This window comes from Apiospora aurea, assembly GCF_038362705.1.
Source record: "Apiospora aurea strain CBS 24483 chromosome Unknown utg000004l_segment0_segment0, whole genome shotgun sequence".
In the NCBI taxonomy this organism is placed as follows: domain Eukaryota; kingdom Fungi; phylum Ascomycota; class Sordariomycetes; order Amphisphaeriales; family Apiosporaceae; genus Apiospora; species Apiospora aurea.
Window position 1 is genome coordinate 2,259,551 of NW_027117391.1, and position 12,593 is coordinate 2,272,143.

At 52.2% G+C, this 12,593-nt stretch overlaps 1 protein-coding gene across 1 annotated transcript; it reads left to right on the forward strand.

Moving 5' to 3' along the window:
• Positions 1-8,058: 8,058 nt before the first annotated feature.
• Positions 8,059-11,924, forward strand: PG986_005488 (Rho-type GTPase-activating protein 4; the record flags this gene model as incomplete). Its single annotated transcript, XM_066841710.1, has 6 exons — positions 8,059-8,124; positions 8,203-8,233; positions 8,396-9,694; positions 9,787-11,526; positions 11,591-11,724; positions 11,778-11,924. 6 exons carry the CDS (start codon positions 8,059-8,061, stop codon positions 11,922-11,924), a joined length of 3,417 nt encoding a protein of 1,138 aa, XP_066701572.1.
• Positions 11,925-12,593: the final 669 nt, after the last annotated feature.

A 12,593-nucleotide genomic window follows, 5' to 3' on the forward strand; every position in this document is an offset into this window, starting at 1 on the left:
AGTTACTTCCGGCCAGATCTACCAAACCTTAACAAGGTGATGGGGCAGCGTAACTCTATAGTCAATTACCTACTCGGGGAACCCTGGATGTGCCCAGTCTTGGCATGAATTCGGGAGCCCGAACAGCCAAGTTGGGTGATGAGCATATATCGACAAGCATGGCCTTCTTCTCCCCTGCAGACCAGCTTCCATACCCAACGGCTCTCACGTATGCCAAGCACAGTTGGAATCTGCAGGCGGGAAAGCTTATCGACGGCACTACTGGGTTGGATGGAGACTCTCCATCGCTTCCCTGCTTTCCCACGGTTTCCCCATCTCTTGGCGCCAATCAACGCTCAACGAACGACCACATCCATCAATAAGTCAACTGATATGCATTTTGCGCGACGGAGTTGGGAAAATATCCATTTGTTTTTGTTATTAGATAGGTTCGGAGGTATGGATCCTCCCTAGGAAAGGCGGAGACCACCTCGGCGTTTCTCTGGTTTTTGGTTTTCCACAGCAGCATACGTGCCACTTCACTACATATACTCAGTCTTCTCCAGCTTGCTCCGCCAAGTTAGGTTGGGGTTGTGGGTGTCTTTCTCGCTGACGCCATACGAGTCAATAAAGGGAATATGTTTGCAATGACCTCATCTTGCTGAATATCCGTGGGGATCGTCATGTAGCTTGAAAGTGCCCTCCCTTTTTATCAGACCCTCGTGACCCCCGGCCCTTGTTGCTTGTTCTCTGAACAGCCTGGCAGCCGGGCTCAATTAGATGCGTGGATTGACCTTTTTTCCAATGCATCCAGTTGAAATAGTGATATTCGCAACACACGCAAAATCGTATATCCAACCCAAATGCGGCAGCTATAATCGAGCCAAGGGTCAACAGTAAGCGTGCTCATTATGGAGAAAACAGTCGCTCCAACTCGTTCCCCATATCCCCATAGCTTACAAAGCGGAGTTCGGCCCTTTTTAGACCAACTGGCCCAACTACATACGTCCAAGTAACCTATCCTGCGCAGTGGGCCACGGGTATAGCTGACGAGGCCCGTATGGCCGGCCTCCTGGGGAGAAGACTCGCGGTACCAATCGCGGGGGTCGTGGGCGCCAGCTCGTAACCCCCCCGGCCTCGGAGTCCAACTTCTCATCTTGTGCGAGAGTCATGAACCTGCATTGTTCCACACCCTCTATTCGCTATGCCATCCCAGATTATCACCCTACTATGATCAGGGACAGCCCGGCCATAATGGGATGGGACGACGTGGTGGTGCTGGCGCCGGGCACCAGCTATCCATAACTAGAGGTTATCCCCCTTATTGCCCACTAGGAAATAATATAGAAGCGCCATTTGCGTTGATTAAATGTCGAGGACTCCAGGTTTCAGAGCGTTCTTTGCAGCGTATAACATTTATTTGCACGACTTTTCCTGAAGAGGCAGGAGCACGCTGAGCGAGCAGTTGCCTTCGCTTGGATTCCCTCCCTGGTCTAGCATAATGTACTGTGAATTCTGTAGCGAACGACAACCTCCTTTCTCCGCGTGGAGGCCTGTACTGGAACTATAACCAGGTAGCAAACGAAAACAGACGCATGTATGTGGTTCCATGTCCGCCTTGCCATATCTGACGTGGGACCCAGGCTGGTCAGCGCATGCTATTTCCTGTTGGGGAGGAGTGAGAAGAAGAGGAAGGGCTCGGCGCCGACTCAAGCAGCGATGGCCAACAGTGACTTCGACCGGTTTCTGGAGTTTGGTACTTCTGATGTCCCTTGTGGGTCAATGGAGATGCTTGTAGGAAGGAAAAGTCGAACTGGCATACCCGTATCATCTAGTCAGACGATTGCCCCCCTTGACTCTCTTCATCCTGGATGCCTCGTCAACACCGAGGCTTGTCCACATGGGCACCATGGCCACGTGTATTAGCATAACTCAGGCATGTTTTTGTGAGGTATAAGCCTGAGTCAACAGTCGACAACGGGCCTCTTCACTATGTCGTGATCAAGCCAGTACTCAATATTGTTTTCCGGGCGGCCCGTTAGAGAGCGAGGTACGTACGCAACATGACAGTGCTTACGTTGAGCCATTGTGCGCCTGTCGTTGGCTGCTCTATCTGGACAGAACGCGTTCGTCTGCTGAAGAAGCATCATGTTGATTGGATCAGTTGCCCGGCCATGCAACAGCAGGTGTAAGCCAGGGTTCTAGAAACGCGTAGGCAGACGACTTTTGTGGCTAAAGGTAACTACATACCCCCGAATACTGTTGCTACCGCTCTCGTGGGACTCGCTTTCAGCATCGATGCCTTGATGTTTCTCGAGCGAATAGATCCAAACTCGTGATCGGAGCATTTCCTAGGATAGCGTGCCCATCCCCTTATGCCAGCTTGTCCTGGACAAGATGGGCACCCACCGGTGTTGCTGCCGCACTCGGGAAAACTGGACAGCTATCTGCGAACGGGTGGCTACGAGACCGTGTCTGATGTCTGGAGGGGCGTCTTGCGATGGCTAGTTATCATATCCATTCACAATAAATTATAGTATCGAGCGAGCGCCCCTGAGTAGGTATGTAGGGTATACCTACATACTTATATATCATGCACCAGTGCGTCGATGTTGAAATCGGCTCCAGCAGTATCGCAAGATGCCTGGCGAACGAAGTCGGCCGTAGTTTACAGCAATGCCGATGAGGCGTCCTTTTATGCCGTCTCGTGCAATTCAACTCATATTCAGAAATTTCCGATGGCGCAGCGCAAACATCCCAGGTACTTCCCTAGGCCGAGGATTTGGTGACATCCATTCCTAGTTTTTCTCTATCGGATAGGCTCAACCATGGCCGAAATCACACGAACATTATTGTGCTTTCGAGGAGCATTCATATCATTGAACAATAATATGTTTGCAAAAGGAGCATGGCGTCTTGTGTGAGCTGACGGAGCCGTTGAAATGTTGGAGGGACATGACAAGAAAGGAGGATCGGGAAATGGCATCGCCAGAGAAGTACGGCTGGCCCCCTACCCAATTCACTTCAAGTCACGGCGGCATCCAGCACCAGGACACGCTGCGGCATGACAGAGCTGGCCAATGTCGGTCCAGGCAATTAGCTGTCTGTATGATCGTGCAGTTAGCAGTAGGTAACACAGCATCCAGCTGCCAGTCAAAACCGGGCGAGTTATATTAAACGCAATTGCACGTTGGCGCTTCTCGAACAAATCTCACGCCTGCCGGCTTGGTACGACCCTTGGCTACCACATGTATGTCGCACGTTTTCGCAATAAGCTGTAGCGCGGCGCGCATATGCACCTACGTTCCAACTGTTATATACAGTATACTTGTCACACGGCATCTTCGATACATTTGTTTTGCCGTGTAACATAAGCTTTTCTCATTTCCCATTACAATCCTGTACCCAAAACCAGGGTGCAAGTGCACTGTATAATGTTGGTGTGCATATGCAAGCGCAACGTTTCGCAGAACAAATACGCCAAGGGGCGTTGATCTCCTCAGAAGCGAAAAAAAAAAGAAACAACAAGAGGTGTCACATACACACAAGCAAAAAGCCATGTATGAACGAAAGGGACGGGACGTTGAGATATAGATCCATACCTCCTTCCCTAATAAGAGGTCTTGGCGACCTGGAAAGTGAGATGCATGATCGACAGGCTGGATGACGAGAGGGTGGAGCTCCGACGACCGTTTTCGTGGGTGGAGATGCAGGCTGTTAGGGGGCAGCCAGCCCAGCCAGCCCCGGATGCTGTCGAGATTAAGACTGAAAATGTCCGACGTATCAATCGGGATCGCTAAGACTGCTGCCACCACGCACCTGCCCGTTTCTCCGTCTCCCTGTTGTACAATAAATAATATGCCAATTTCTAGTTGTAGGTATAGACCAACATTGAAGTGTCTCTCCTGGCACAAGGCAGGGGCCGGCAAACCTTGTTGATGAGTTCTAGTTCCCAGTCCTGTTTTCTCTGTTCCGGAGTCCCCGTGGTGTGTCACGATCCCGTATCCCTGGGATCCTCAGATCATCGACCTGGGTGTGCGTGTTGCAGGAGGACTGACAGGAGGACTGACAGGAGGACTGAAGTTAGGAGTGACAAGTCAAGACTAGAAGACTGCTGCAGTCGGTTTGGGGAACATCCCAGTGCTGTGCCCGGATGGCAGGCATACCTTGCTCTCAGGGAAGCAGGATTCGTCGGTAAGATGTTTCGAATTGCACCTTGAACCCAGGCACCTTGGACCTAACCATCAGGTACATGGCAAGCATGAGATGGCAACCACTAGCTGAGCTGAATGTACGACCATTAGGTATGCACGAGTCGTGTGGTACAAGTAGCTCGTAGCCCCTAACGCCGTCGAGCTCATTTCGAAGAGGCAAGCTTGGCAAGATGAATTTCCGATGTGCCGGAAGACAGGTCTCACTTTTCGGCAGATTTACAACCCCGATTCGTCTTGGCACATAGTGACACTCGCCCACCCAACATGGACGGCGTCTTGGTAATTGGAAGTAAGATGGGATCTCCACTGTATCTCTTGTTACGACAGCATAATGTATGAACCAAGAATGTGCATATGCAGGTCGCTGCGGGTCTACAAGATTCTCTCAAATTGGTTGGTAAATTGGATACTAATGACGGCAGCAGCAGTCGCAGTCGGGAATGCGCCTCGCTCGGTCTGCGTCATGAGAAGAAGCTCTTCACTTACGTAGGTCCTCGAGGATAGGCAGATCGTGTACCTATGAAGAGAAAAGGACGAACGTACGGGACTGGAACGTGCTGAGCCACACCCACGAGCGCGTATTAATACCCACCCGTCCACTGTGCATGTGTATGTACTAATAAGGTTAACAAGGTCGAGATGACAAAATAGGAGTTGTTTCGATGTTCGGCAGAGGAGTGGGACTGTCTAGATGAAACAGTAGGGGCCCCTGTTCTTTTTTTTCGCGGATGCGCCCACTCCTGTCTTGTCCCTTGTGTCCCTTGCCAGCCAGGCACCAGGCACAGAAAGTGAGAATGGGACGGAGACAGGACTCAGGGGGAGGGCGAGGTGCCAGATAAGGGGCGCCAGACAGACAAGCCTCCCCCCGCCCGAATCAGCGCATTCATCATTCCTGGCATCACTGTATACTAATACTACCTGCCGACCGTCCTGTCACCCAACTGACAAGTAGCGGACCCTTTAATTTGGTATGGCGCACGCGACAAAGCCACTGAAAGCCACTGAAAGCCACTGAAAAACACCAGCGCGGCCATGCCTGGCTGGTAGCAGCGCCGATCGCAGGATCCAGATGCAGGGCCTACGTTAGAACTTGTGGTAGGGGCCATCTAGTGGCTGCACGTATGTGTCTGCTCAGCGCCGCACAGCACAAGCACAGCACATCAGCACAGATCAGAGGCCCACATTCCGCGCAACGGTCTGGAGATGTATGTACGTAGTAATGTATGTGCTTTGCAGTCCCCCATCACCCATCACCCATCACCAACATTGCAAGTGTGTTCGATGCCGGCTTGCAGCTGGGCTGATGGATTATTTTGAATGGGGCGAAGGATGCTGATTCCATGCCTGGACTTGTTCCCATCCGCAGGCAGGCTATAAATACACATGCATTTGTAGATGAGCTCAGCCGCTATGTATGCGAGCCATGTCTGCAAGTGTTGGATCGCTTGGGAAATTGTAGCGGTCAGAGGGTCGACGTGCCTCTTACGAATTGTCGTATAGCGGTGAAATGGAGGAAAGCGCCAGCGCCTGTCACTGCCATTGAACGGGGGATTTCTTCAAATGGGTGGTTTGTCTTGCGTAAAATTTGAGCCTGATGCCAGTGTAGTGCGCGTGAAAAGGGCCAGGCTGTTATTATCAGTCATGATGGCACCGCCATCATCTAGAATCTAGAGGCCAGGGAGGCGTCTTTCGCCGCGTTGAATGTGGGGGAAAGATAATACCTGCGAAGACTACTTGTCTTTGACGTACTTCAGTGGGAGGGAAAATTTAAGGGGCTCGACCAACAGAGGGCGTGAGGGGCCAGTCGCCTTTCCAATTCCCTGTGTACGCCGTCTAATCGAACTTCGAAGTAAGTGAGTGAGCGAGCGAGTGAGTAAGCGTACACAACGATGCTGACTGCAGACGACGAAGTATACATGCATATCATACCTGCATGCATACATACACCAGCCTGCCAGAAAGTCCCGAGGCAAACCTGCCAAGATCGGATACCACCTCTGCCAGACATGAGCGTTGTTGCGGACTTACAATGTAACGTCTGGAGTTAATACCCTGACACCCGTGATTTTCGTCCGACCAAGTCCATTGGCTCGCTAATGGAATTTACGTTTCAGCCTTTCCTTGCGATAGGCTGGCTTGCGGCTTCCCAACTCGGCCTCCTGCTTCCAACGCTCAAAGCTGACACACTGGATTTCCAACTCCGAGATAACATGACTGTCGGGTAGTGAGTGGTGAGCGGCACTTTTCATCTACAGTGCCTGGTTTCTGACATCTGCCGGATACATGCCTTATATGTTCGATCTCGGGTTTGATAGGTGAGGCTGAGCCTTGCTGTGGACAAACACCCTTACTCTGGCCTGATCCGATGTTTTAGGATGGTGATGACTCCCGTCCACAACTGATCTACAACATCCACAAGCCCGATGCTTGTATTTGTTATATAACTACATCCTACCTAGAGCTGCATCATTTAAACTCTCGCGACGGAATCCTACATATACTGTAGATATGTATCTGGTTATTACCAACCCGCGCACAACTCCAGCCGGTCGACGTTAGTGCAGCGTGTTACTTGACTTACACACATCCTACTTTACATTCGCTCTGCTTTTGTCAGGGGCAGAATTGGGCCATGGGGCCCAGGGCCAGGGTTGAAAGGTGGCGCTAGAAACTGAAGCGCAACGCTAACCACTGTCGGCTTTAGCCTGCTAGCGTCCCCTCACCCTTTGCTGAGGGCGCTGCAAACCTCGATTGCTACAGGCTACAGGCTACAGGCACTTTGCAGGCTGCTGCTGGCGGTCATGAATTGGGTTGGTTTCAATTCGACCGCCATCAGTCAATGTCCATTGTTGTACAGTCGAGCCCGGCCAAGACTGGCACTGTACCTTTCTAGACCCTTTCCACTTCCTGTTTTCAAGCCTGTTTGGAAGTTCCGAACACCCCCCTTCAAGGCCCTCTGGCCCTCCGCCCCTTATTATTATCACAGTAAAGTAAAAGAAGTAGGTTAGGTTGCTAGGCTTTAGACGCAAGGCAAAAGACGAGACGGGCGAGGGAAGCGCAACGACGACACTGGCTGCCCCCCTCGCGAATTACATACACCATTCTTTTCCTCCCACACACATCGCGGACAAAACACCCTGTCTATTAATTGCGTCAAGTGGGAACCTCCCTCTCTTCCCGGGGACCATGATAGTCGAAGCTGTTCGCTAGAAGGCCCGCGCACATTATTCCACTACCTACGTGTCTGTCTCTCCGTGTTTCCCTGTCTCATGTCTGTCTGTCTTTGAACAAGCGACAAAATATACGGTTGCTGCTCGAAGACTAGGCTCGCTGGCCTCCCTTAAACACCACGCCCCGGATACAATCGCATTCGCCGAGTCAGCTTTCGTCAACATCAACAACGACGCACAGGCACGACTCCTTTGCCAACACTTTAGGTTGGGATTCGTGGCTGTTTCCTCCTTGGATCGACACCGTGCGTCCGACCATTGGGACTGAAGTTCAGAGGAGAGTGAGATCAGATCTTGCCCGGCCCAGGCTTTTTTTGATTTGGCTAAACTTTCGACGGTGCCTTGCCAAAAGGATCCTAAGCTTGCTACCGAGCCGCCAGCCTCAGCCCTTCAATCTCTCACGCGGTAACTGCTGTTGCATCATCGCCGGCGCGGCGTTGATACTTTACCCCTGGGGGCAATTGTTCATGTTCCCGCAGCTTGCAACCCGCCTCCTCCACCCTGCGATACCAACCAACCTGCTCGCCCGGCCGCCTTGGCCTTCGACCTGTCGTATGCGACCACGCCGCTGCCAAGTAGCGATCGATTGACCGTAGCACCTGCCGACCCGTCTGCGTTTCCTGCCGGAATTGAATATGGACGAATATCTGGAAAGCCAGCTGGAGGGCGAGGAAAACTTCCCCTGCAAGGGCTGCGGTGAGGTAAGGAGATATACTCATGGGCAACGACGCCACCAACGACCTTCACACTTTCGGGTGCTAATTGTGTTCAAACTTTAGATACTCGAGGAGGGCAAAGCGTTTGAGCTGGGTAAGTCTCCATATACAAGAGCTTCTATACCCATATCCGCACTGAGCAGAGCCTCTGCCGGTCTTTGACCACCTCGTCCACTTATCTCCTTGTCTTGAGCAATGACGTCTCTTTTCAGTTTACCTAATGCTCAGCTCGATGGTGCTGACGATGTTGACTTAGCCGGCAACCGATGGCATCTGAACTGTTTCCGCTGCAACACCTGCGGCACGCTCCTTGATTCTGACGCCAACTTGTTGCTTCTCGGAGATGGTTCCCTCATTTGCAATAACTGCACCTACAGCTGCAGTGCCTGCGGCAACAAGATCGAGGATCTGGCCATTCTCACGGGTGACCAAGCATTCTGTGCTACCTGCTTCCGATGTCGAAACTGCAAGAGGAAGATCGAAAACCTGCGGTACGCCAGGACCTCGCAGGGTATATTCTGCATGAGCTGTCATGAATCTTTGATGGCAAGAAGGAGGAAGAAATCAAAAGTTGCAGCACAGAATAAAGCGCGAGAAAAAGACGGCTCGCCCATGATAGTAGACAAGAGTCTCCCTGCGCTTCCTCCAAACGCCATACCGAATGGTGCTTTCTCCAACGATCGAGTAGACCCCGACTCCGACAATACTCCAACAGAGCTATCCCCGCGACCTCGACCGACATATCACCAACATGATTCATCAGGCTCGAGGAACAGTTCAAGGCCGCCCGCTCGATCGCCTGAGCGGCGCGCAGAGCACTCGAAGGAACCCTCGCTATCTCTTCCTGCGAGCAATTATCGTAACAACCGCAACTCGGCCTTCATGGGTCACGAGTCTAACAATGCGACTGGGGACGACCATGATTTCTTCATCCCTGTGGCCCTGGACCCGAGTCCTATCCCATCTGCCACGCCTCAGTCGAACAGGGATGTATCTGCTTCAGACCACGGCAGGCAGTCGAGGGAGAAGGACTACTTTAGCATCTCAAGGGACGGCCAAAAGTCGGACAGGAAGCCGGAATCTCAAACATCAACTCCGCATATTGCTTTCCAGGAGAAGGCACGCGCGCCCTCATCTGATTACGACAGCTCGCCTGCGAAGGATCTGGGCAGAAAATTATCCAAGTCGTCTAGGAATGATGATCGGTCTCGAAAGCCGGCGAATGACAAGTCTCAGTCCGAGGGATTCAAGTTGCAGGATGCCCCGAAGAGCAAGAAATCCAATACCCGCTCCGATTCCCAGTCAGGCGGTGTACAGGAATCAAGCGGAGGGCGGCACAGCGAAAGCCCAGGCAGGACCGACAAAGCTATTGTAGATGCTTCTCAGCTACTGTCGCAGACGGTCGACCAGTCTGGAACGTCCCGTAGCTCTCATGAATCGCGATCCAGGGAGGAGGACGAGGCTCGGTCAACGGATACATCCCTTGGGCCATCGAGCATGGCCCGGCCCATTGCGCGCAAGGAAGTACCGCAGACTGGGCCAAGAACGGGTAATGGTATGTATTCCCCGCGAAAAGCGAAATGCCCTGGGCACACGCAGCTAACATTTGTCAGGCAATGGTACCCATGCACCGTCGTCGAGATCCAGGGGGTGAAGACTATACGCAACCTTCACGGCCTATCGTAGAACAGAAGTTGAGTGATACATATATGGCCCCACGAGCGCCTCCTGCGCCTCCCACGCATGCTGGTGCCAAGGAATCCGTAACTTCTCTGCCGGAAGTAAGCGAAAACAAGACGTCGCCTAAGCTCCCGAGATGGAGCTCCGGCGGGGAGTTCACAATGGAGGAAGATATGGCGCGCATCCTTGGAACGGACGAGGGCTCGTCCTCTATCCTGCGCCGGGTATCGAATGCGGTGCGCCATGGGAGAACCAACAGCGCAGAACAAAGCGGTGCGATGGGTCGCATGGGTCATACACGCAGTGTCAGTGAGTCAACACGTGCAACCACGTCGCCTCACTGGCCTAAAACGCCCATCCTGGAGGATACATTGAATGGCCATGACATAACGATGTCGACGACTGATAATCCAGCTTTGTTGAAACGGAGACTGCGCACTTCGGAAAACCGCGTTGCAGAATTGGAACGTCAATTTACCAGCGAAAAGGATCTGAAAGTCATCAACCAGAAGTTGGAAGAAAAGCGAAAGACGGTTTCGGTACTGGATACCCAGACGGAGATTATGATTCGCCAGTTAGAAGTGTTGGCTGGCTATGTTGAAAAGGCCAAAGATACCGGGAAACCAGTGGACCTCGGGGAGCTGGAGGAGTCGGCCATTAAAGAGTTTGTCCAGAAGCTCGAAAAGCTTAAACAATCCATGTCGGCCACCTTGGAACAGCTTCACTCGGAACGCGATGAGCTGGTCGACGAGAAGAACAAAGCTGTCGCCGACCGAGACCGAGCATTGCTGGAGTTTGAGCAGCTGTCCTCCAAGAACGCCCAATTAGCCGACATGAACAACGACCTCACCCACCAAATCCAGGAGAGGTTCAAGAACCATTCGAACCCGCAAGATGTTCGGTCCCCGATGAACGGCCTAGGAATCTACCACCAGCACAAGGGCGGCTCGTCGAACCATTCGGTGACCCTTGACAGCGCCAGCATGCAGACTGGCACCACCTTGATACCTGACCAGGAGGAGCCTATCGTCGAGCAAGGCCCGACAGTCGTCAACATCCGTAAGGGCAAGGTGCAGAAATTCAGTTGGAAGAAGGGCTCCAAGGCCATGGCCCAGAACATTGCCAAGGGCGTCAACAGGACGGTGGGCGCTCTGCAACAGCCTGAACGTCGCGACCAGCAGGGCTACAACATCGATAGCATTGGCCTACCCTACAACATGACCCATGTTCAGGTCGAGTCCCCGGTGTCCCAAGTTCCGCCACCTGCCAACGGTCAAGCCAGACAAGGGCCTGATGCTGCCCGCCAGGGCTTCTTCAATTTCAACAAGAAGACCAACAACATGCCCAAGAATATGGCAGCCATGAACACCTCCAACCACACTATTGCGGAGGCTGCATCTGTCCTTTTCGGTTCTGAGCTTTCTGAAAGAGCCGACTTTGAGCGAAGGCAGATTCCCTGTGTGGTCACCCGCTGCATCGAGGAGGTCGAGCTGCGTGGTATGGACACGGAGGGTATCTACCGGAAGACCGGTGGCAACTCCCAGGTGAAGATGGTCCAGGATGGTTTCAACACAACCGAAAACTTTGACATTTCCGACCCCGACATTGACATCACCGCTGTCACCAGCGTACTGAAGCAGTATTTCAGAAAGCTACCTACTCCTCTTTTAACCTACGAGGTCTACGATCGCGTCTTGGAAACGAACTGTACGCTCCATCCCACCCCAACCCCAGTTGCTTGAGTTTCATATCATACTGACCTGCTCGACAGCCTTTACAACCGATGAAGAAAAGTATGACCATTTAAGGAAGACGTTCAACGCCCTGCCGCAGAAGCATCGCGACTGTCTCGAGTTCCTTATGTTCCATCTTGCACGTGTAGCCAAACGTGAGCGCGAGAACCTCGTAAGTAATATCCTGGCGTTTACCCAGGAGTACTCGTTAACCCCCCAAAACAGATGTCGCCCAAGAACCTCGCAGTTGTCTTCGCGCCTACTATTATGAGGGATAGAACGATTGAGCGCGAGATGACCGACATGCACGCCAAGAACCTCGCCGTTCAGTTCATCATCGAAAACAGCCACATCATCTTCTCGGAAGATTGAAAAGTCTGTTGGCATCATGCCCAGATTGGCGACCTTGTACATAACTCACCCCCGACGATGGAACCTGTCCCTGGGCAGATTGGTTACCTCGCGTCATGGTCATGACAAACAGGAGGCTAGGACCGCGAGGTTACCTCCCGGTCCTTCCCCCTTTATGATGATATCATATAACCCTTTCTTATGGACAGCCGATTAGAAAGGAGACCCTTACCTCCCGTCGTTGGGTTCGATTCTCTTCTTTTCAGGAATGCTCCCTGCCACAGCTGTCCACTTGTTGGCACTTTTAGGAAGTTTAGTATCCTTGCAAGCATTGCCGTTGTTAGTTTCGTTGGAGTTTGCTCACTTTCGAGAGTTGTCGCACGGGGAGCGGCCACGAATGCGATTCGGAACGGTTTTCTACATGTTCTTTTCTTTGTTGGAGTACAAGAATCTGTGGTATTCCTATGATAAGTCATGTCGCGCATTTGGGAAGCGGTGTTGACACGACTTTCGCTAAGTGGCTGCGAAAGATGAAGTGGATTTGGACAGTGCAGAGTCACAAATGTCGAAGAACTATTATACCAAAGCTGATTCGTGGTCTCAATCCTTGTGATTGGCATTCCATCTCTCAGTCTCCCCCTTTGCCTGCAACATGTGATGCACCTACGATGACTGATTGCGAACTATTGT